Genomic DNA, 8190 nt, shown 5'->3' with positions numbered 1-8190 from the left:
TTTTTTTTTTTTTTTTTTTTTACAAACTTAAAGACTTTAAAAATGCTTTCAAGATGCGCATAATGGAAGTCAAAGTCCTCTAAACAACTTCAAAACCCTCCATCGACGTTATATATACACACTGCAAGTATATATATCATGTAGTAACAAACACTTTCATAACAATATGTAATATGTACAATATACACACTGCAAGTATATATGTAAATTAAAAACTGACCACTTTAATAACAATATATAACAGTGGTCCCCAACCACCGGTACCGGGCCGCAGAATATTTTTTTATTCATTTTTATTAAAAAAAATAAATAAAATAAAAATAAAAATTGTTTTTTATTTTTATTTTTATTTAATCAACAAAAAAAACACAATATACGCTTACAATTAGTGCACCGACCACAAACACCTCCCTTTTTAATGACAAAAACGTCAATTTTTCATGACAAAGAAAAAAAAAAAAAAGCCGCCGCGGGACAAATTATTAAGCGTTGACCGGACCGCGGATACAAAAAAGTTGGGGACCACTGATATATAATATGTACAATATACACACTGCAAGTATATATATATATATATATATATATATATATATATATATATATATAGATAATGTATTAACGGACATCTTCATAACAATATGTAATATGTACAATATATATATATATATATATATATATATACATATACACATATATATATGTATTTATATATGTACTATATATATATATATATAGTACACATATATATATATAGATATATATATATACATATATATGTAGTAACAGACATCTTCATAACAATATGTACAATATTTACTGTATTTTGATCATTTTAATCCATGCTGGCATTTATTTCCGTTTCCATAGCAGCGCACTACCGACTTCGGGCAAAACATGTGTGTCCCTACTCCTGGAAACAAACGCGAGTGTGTTACAATCATGGCAGACTTGGTAACAGACAACAAAGACGGCGTTTCTTGGACAAATGAAGATTCACAACCATATCTTTTCGAAGCTGAATATACAGAGGATGAACTGTTGCTTATAGAAGTGAGCACAAACAGAGGGTGAGACGTTGGAGCAGACGGAAGCCGAGAGAGTGAGGCGGGGCATGACTTTACGATGCAAATGTGGAACTTGGAGTGTATATTTTCAAGTATCCGTTCATCCACCGTGTTCTATCTACAAAACTTGCAGGCAGCATACCCCTTCCCCTTCGAGCTGTCCTGGATGAACTGAAATTATAATTCTTTTCCCAATCACTTTGGAACTGGCAAGCGTACTTCTTTTCTTCTTACTGCTCGTCGCCGTTGTCTGGTCTTGGTTCTTCGGCTCCGTCTCTGTTATGTTGTTTTTTGGACATTACCACTTGCCGTAGTTTTGAAGCAATGCATGATGGGAATTGTGGATGTATTGTGTCGGTGTATTAACGTCCCGGCTTACTTTATGGGTAATAGATGAACCTATGGATAACGGAGACGTATATGATAGTCTCCTTTTCAGGTGAGAGAGGACGCTAAGGATATCCCCCCCCGATATTGTTGTCCGGGTGGAAATCGGGAGAAATTCGGGAGAATGTTTGCCCTGGGGAGATTTGCGGGCGGGGCACTGAAATTTGGGAGTCTCCCGGGAAAATCGGGAGGGTTGGCACGTATGTACTGTAAACATTGAGATACATTTTAAAGTGCGACAGTACAAACTAATATTTTGCGAACAAAAGTGTGAGCAAATTGTTTAAGAAGAACATTTCTCAACCAGCTATTGCAAGGAATTTAGGGATTCCACCATCTACGGTCCGTAATAACATGGATATATCAGGATAACAACCTGATATTACGGGCGGTACTGCATCAAAAAGCGACATCCATGTGTAAAGGATATCACCACATGGGCTCAGGAACACGGCAGAAAACCGCCGTCAGTAACTACAGTTCATCGCTACATCTGTAAGTGCCGGTTAAAACTCTACCATGCAAAGCGACAGCTATTTATCAACAACACCCAGAAATGCCCATCGTTCCAAAGTATTAAAATAAGAAGTACCGTCCGAACACAGAGTGAATGAAAGTCAAGCCTGCGGAGTAAACAGTGTTTCATCACAGCTCTCGCTGTTTGAACTGTCCTCCGGGGACACTTCCAGAGCCTCCCCCGTGAAGGACGTCTGGTTCAGCCCACTGTGGGGTCTGACCTCGGCGCCCGCGTTCCCGCGTCTCCGCCCCGTGCCCCGCCCCTTCCGGCGCGGTCCGCCCCGCATGCAGAGGATCTCCTGGTAGGCGTGCCTGAAGTCGGGGCTGTGGCAGTAGATGAGCGGGTTGAAGGCGAAGTTGGAGGAATCCCTGCAGGTAAGTGATGATGTTACGGGCGGTACTGCATCAAAAAGCGACATCAATGTGTAAAGGATATCACCACACGGGCTCAGGAACACGGCAGAAAACCGCTGTCAGTAACTACAATTCGTCGCTACACCTGCAAGTGCCGGTTAAAACTCTACCATGCAAAGCGAAAGCCATTTATCAACAACACCCAGAAATGCCCATCGTTCCAAAGTATTAAAATAAGAAGTACCGTCCGAACACAGAGTGAATGAAAGTCAAGCCTGCGGAGTAAACAGTGTTTCATCACAGCTCTCGCTGTTTGAACTGTCCACCGGGGACACTTCCAGAGCCTCCCCCGTGAAGGACGTCTGGTTCAGCCGACTGTGGGGTCTGACCTCGGCGCCCCCGTTCCCGCGTCTCCGCCCCGTGCCCCGCCCCTTCCGGCGCGGTCCGCCCCGCATGCAGAGGATCTCTTGGTAGGCGTGCCTGAAGTCGGGGCTGTGGCAGTAGATGAGCGGGTTGAAGGCGAAGTTGGAGGAATCACTGCAGGTATGTGATGATATTACGGGCGGTACTGCGTCAAAAAGCGACATCGATGTGTAAAGGATATCACCACACGGGCTCAGGAACACGGCAGAAAACCGCTGTCAGTAACTACAATTCGTCGCTACACCTGCAAGTGCCGGTTAAAATTCTACCATGCAAAGCGAAAGCCATTTATCAACAACACCCAGAAATGCCCATCGTTCCAAAGTATTAAAATAAGAAGTACCGTCCGAACACAGAGTGAATGAAAGTCAAGCCTGCCGAGTAAACAGTGTTTCATCACAGCTCTCGCTGTTTGAACTGTCCACCGGGGACACTTCCAGAGCCTCCCCCGTGGAGGACGTCTGGGTCAGCCGACTGTGGGGCCTTATCCCGGCGCCCGCGTTCCCGCGTCTCCGCCCCGTGCCCCGCCCCTTCCGGCGCGGTCTGCCCCGCATGCAGAGGATCTCCTGGTAGGCGTGCCTGAAGTCGGGATTGTGGCAGTAGATGAGCGGGTTGAAGGCGGAGTTGGAGGAATCCCTGCAGGTAAGTGATGATATTACGGGCGGTACTGCATCAAAAAGCGACATCAATATGTAAAGGATATCACCACACGGGCTCAGGAACACGGCAGAAAACCGCTGTCAGTAACTACGATTCGCCGCTACACCTGCAAGTGCCGGTTAAAACTCTACCATGCAAAGCGAAAGCCATTTATCAACAACACCCAGAAATGCCCATCGTTCCAAAGTATTAAAATAAGAAGTACCGTCCGAACACAGAGTGAATGAAAGTCAAGCCTGCCGAGTAAACAGTGTTTCATCACAGCTCTCGCTGTTTGAACTGTCCTCCGCGGACACTTCCAGAGCCTCCCCCGTGAAGGACGTCTGGTTCAGCCGACTGTGGGGTCTGACCTCGGCGCCCGCGTTCCCGCGTCTCCGCCCCGTGCCCCGCCCCTTCCGGCGCGGTCCGCCCCGCATGCAGAGGATCTCCTGGTAGGCGTGCCTGAAGTCGGGGCTGTGGCAGTAGATGAGCGGGTTGAAGGCGAAGTTGGAGGAATCACTGCAGGTATGTGATGATATTACGGGCGGTATTGCATCAAAAAGCGACATCGGTGTGTAAATGATATCACTACATAGGCTCAGGAACACAGCAGAAAACCGCTGTCAGTAACTACGATTCGTCGCTACACCTGCAAGTGCCGGTTAAAACTCTACCATGCAAAGCGAAAGCCATTCATCAACAACACCCAGAAATGCCCATCGTTCCAAAGTATTAAAATAAGAAGTACCGTCCGAACACAGAGTGAATGAAAGTCAAGCCTGCGGAGTAAACAGTGTTTCATCACAGCTCTCGCTGTTTGAACTGTCCTCCGCGGACACTTCCAGAGCCTCCCCCGTGGAGGATGTCTGGGTCAGCCGACTGTGGGGCCTTACCCCGGCGCCCGCGTTCCCGCGTCTCCGCCCCGTGCCCCGCCCCTTCCGGCGCCGTCTGCATCGCATGCAGAGGATCTCCTGGTAGGCGTGCCTGAAGTCGGGGCTGTGGCAGTAGATGAGCGGGTTGAAGGCGGAGTTGGAGTACCCCAACCAGTTGAGGAGCCTGAAGAGCAGCTTGATGTCTCCCAGGCTGAGGACGCTGATGAGGATGTTGAGGATGAAGAAGGGAAGCCAGCAGAGAGTGAACGTCCCCATAATGATGCCCAGAGTCCTCACCGCCTTGTGCTCCTTCAGACTCAGTTTCACCCGCTTGGAACCGCAGCCCTCGTCCTCCTCCGGCGCCTCCGGCGCCTCCGTCGACTCCGCGGTCGGCCCGGGCTCGCCGGTGGCCGCCCGGGTGTCGAGACGCAGCTGCTGGAGTTGCCGCTCCCGCCCTCGGATCTTCTCCAGCTGCTTCTGCGCCTCCTGGAAGACGCGCGAGTAGAGGAAGATCATGAGCGCCAGCGGCAGGTAGAAGGAGACCAGCGAGGAGGACACGGCGTACGCCGCGTTGGTGTTGAAGTCGCAGCATCGCTCGTTGGCCAGACAGCGCAGCGCCTCCGCGTCTTGTGACAACCACAGCTTCAGATGGATGGGCAGGAAGGAGATGAGCGAGGCCACCGCCCACACGCCCACAATGGCCGCCAAGGCCCGGCGCCTGAAACGGTCACAAGAAACTGACTTCAACTTTTATTCTGAAAACATTCTGCCCCCTTTGGAGCTTGCCATGAGGATTTAAAACCAGAAGGGTATTTATTGATTCGATTCACATTCGAATCGGGATTCCTAGCCATCCTGATTCAGAGTTTTCAGAAATAGATTTAAAAAGAAAACATCTACGTTTTTAAAAATACGTCAAATAAAGTCAAATACAAACAAGGCAACAATGGAGGTACCCAACACTTCTCTTTTCTAAAGTAAATCTGTACAGTAGATATAGACATTGAAGAGACAACGTTCTGTTTCTTGCATTCGCCACATTGGTTTTGTTTTCACGCGGAAGAGAGGTCTTCATCGGCCATGTCGCCCCAGCTCCAGCAAACTGCGACTCCAGCAAACTGCAAACTTCCAGAGTTCTGGCAGAGCGACCCAGCATCATGGTTCCAGCACATCGAGTCACTTTTCAACCTACGGGGAATCGACGGCGACGACTCCCGGTATCACCTGGTGGTGACAGCCCTCGACAAGGAGACTACTCGCCGCGCTATGCAGCTGTTGCGAGACCCTCCACAGAGCGGCAAGTACACCGCCCTCAAGAATCTCCTGCTTCGAAGATTCACTCTGACTGACGCTGAGAGGACGGATAGACTTCTTTCCCTGCCGGGTTTGGGCGATGGCACCGCCGTGGATTTGATGGACAGTATGCTGTCGCTGCTGGGAACCGGAAAAGGCGGGTTCATTTTCCCGCATCTTTTCTTGCGGCGGCTTCCACCTGCAGCCCGTGCAGCGCTAGCTAACTCCACTTCCCTGGCCTCCCGCGATTACCGGGGCTTGGCTGAAGAAGCTGACCGGGTGCTGGTGGCTTCCAGACGGCTTGCCGTGCAGAGCGTGGAAGCGCCCCCGCTGCAGACGGCGGAGGACGCCGACCCAGCAGTGGTGGCGGGAGTCACTACCCGGAAAAGGCGCGAAACTGGCCAGTGCTTCTTCCATCAACGTTTTGGCGCCAAAGCCCGACGGTGTGTCCCTCCTTGCTCCTTCACGGCCCCCGGAAACTCCAACGCTGGCGTTCAGTAGCGGCTGTGGGCGCCGGCGAAACAAGCAAGCGGCTTTTCATCGCTGACTGGTCGTCAAGGAGACGTTTCCTGGTGGACTCCGGTTCGCAAGTCAGCCTGCTACCTGCCACAAACGCGGACAAGGCGACAGGTGGCTGCGGGCCGCTGCTGAGGGCCGCCAACGGCTCATCAATCGACACTTTCGGCTCCAGGTTGGTGACTGTTTGCTTCAATGGACGTAATTTCCAGTGGAATTTGATCATCGCCGCCATCACAGTCCCCATTATTGGCGCGGATTTTCTGTGTGCTAACGGACTGCTTGTTGATGTTGCTAACCGCCGATTGATTGATGCCGTGTCTTTTGCGTAGTGGGTAGAGCGGCCGTGCCAGAAACCTGAGGGTTGCAGGTTCGCTTCCCACCTATTGACATCCAAATCGCTGCCGTTGTGTCCTTGGGCAGGACACTTCACCCTTTGCCCCGGTGCCGCTCACACCGGTGAATGAATGATGAATGAATGATTGGTGGTGGTCGGAGGGGCCGTAGGCGCAAACTGGCAGCCACGCTTCCGTCAGTCTACACCAGGGCAGCTGTGGCTACAAATGTAGCTTACCACCACTAGGTGTGAATGAATGAATGGTTCCCACTTCTCTGTGAGCACTTTGAGTATATAACAATAGAAAAGCGCGAAATAAATCTAATCCATTATTATTATTATTATTATTTTTCATCTTTTACATGTAAGGCAGGGGGACTTGGACCGTTAACACACGCTAATTATTCGGTATCTGGTGACGTTTTTCAGCGTTTGCTGGCGGATTTTCCGTCGTTAACCACTCCCGCTTTCTCCACCGCGGACACTAAACATGGCGTTGAACATTTTGAACATCGGGACCCAGGATGGACCGCTCGCCTGTATCGGTTGGGGACATCTCTACGCTGCTGATCCGCTTGAGATGGTTTCCTGTGGACGGGACTCTCACTGCTGTCTTGGAGCCACTATGGATTGAACTTTCACAGTATCATGTTAGACCCGCTCGACATCCATTGCTTTCGGTCCCCTAGAGGGGGGGGGGTGCCCACATCTGAGGTCCTCTCCAAGGTTTCTCATAGTCAGCATTGTCACTGGCGTCCCACTGGATGTGAATTCTCCCTGCCCACTGGGTGTGAGTTTTCCTTGCCCTTTTGTGGGTTCTTCCGAGGATGTTGTAGTCGTAATGATTTGTGCAGTCCTTTGAGACATTTGTGATTTGGGGCTATATAAATAAACATTGATTGATTGATTCCCACTGTGGGCCCGCCAGTTTTTGCGCTCGTGCGCCGTCTCGACGCGGCTAAATCGACCGTTGCTAAAGAGGAGTTTGCTACTATGGAGCGTTTAGGCATCGTTAGGCGTTCTAACAGCCCGTGGACTTCCCCCTTGCACATGTATAAATATTAGGGGTGTGGGAAAAATCGATTCGAATACATTGTGCGATTCAGAATCGATTCTCATTTTTTTTTAAATCGATTTTCAACCACTACACAGCAATACATAACAATGCAATCCAATTCCAAAACCGAACCTGAACCAGCAACACTCAGAACTGCAATAAACAGAGCAATTGAGAGGAGACACAAACCAAAAAGTAGTGAAACAAAAATGAATATTATCAACAACAGTATCAATATTAGTTATAATTTCAGCATAGCAGTGATTAAAATCCTTTATTGATATTATCATTAGACATTTATAAAAATACGTATAAAACGTCCAGCTGGTAGGAGGCCACGGGGAAGACCCAGGACACGTTGGGAAGACTATGTCTCCCGGCTGGCCTGGGAACGCCTCGGGATCCCCCGGGAAGAGCTAGACGAAGTAGCTGGGGAGAGGGAAGTCTGGGCTTCCCTGCTTAGGCTGTTGCCCCCGCGACCCAACCTCGGATAAGCGGAAGATGATGGATGGATGGATTTATAAAAATAATAAAACAGAACAATAGTGTTGTCACTACATGGCTTGGACGTGGATTGTTTCTTGGATGCAGATGAGAATCAGCACGAGCGAGGCGTGGACGTGAGTACATGACATTTATTTAATAAACAAATAAACAACAAAAAGCGCTCACAATGGAGGAAGAAACTTGGCTAAACAGTACAAACGTGAAACACAAACACCTGCTCGATGG

General features: G+C 49.2%; 1 protein-coding gene across 1 annotated transcript in view; it reads right to left on the bottom strand.

The window, feature by feature from the left end:
- Positions 1-796: 796 nt before the first annotated feature.
- LOC133552016 (beta-2 adrenergic receptor-like) overlaps positions 797-8190 on the bottom strand; it is a 42370-nt gene continuing 34976 nt past the window's right edge. The window contains exon 4 of the mRNA XM_061899256.1: positions 797-4973. Coding sequence (XP_061755240.1) covers positions 4157-4973 — 817 coding nt within the window. The 3' untranslated portion in view covers positions 797-4156. The remainder of the gene's footprint in view (positions 4974-8190) is intronic.

This window comes from Nerophis ophidion, linkage group LG04 (assembly GCF_033978795.1).
Source record: "Nerophis ophidion isolate RoL-2023_Sa linkage group LG04, RoL_Noph_v1.0, whole genome shotgun sequence".
NCBI classification, from domain to species: Eukaryota; Metazoa; Chordata; class Actinopteri; order Syngnathiformes; family Syngnathidae; genus Nerophis; species Nerophis ophidion.
The sequence above is the reverse complement of the archived record's forward strand: the minus strand, read 5'-3'. Positions and strand labels throughout refer to the sequence as shown.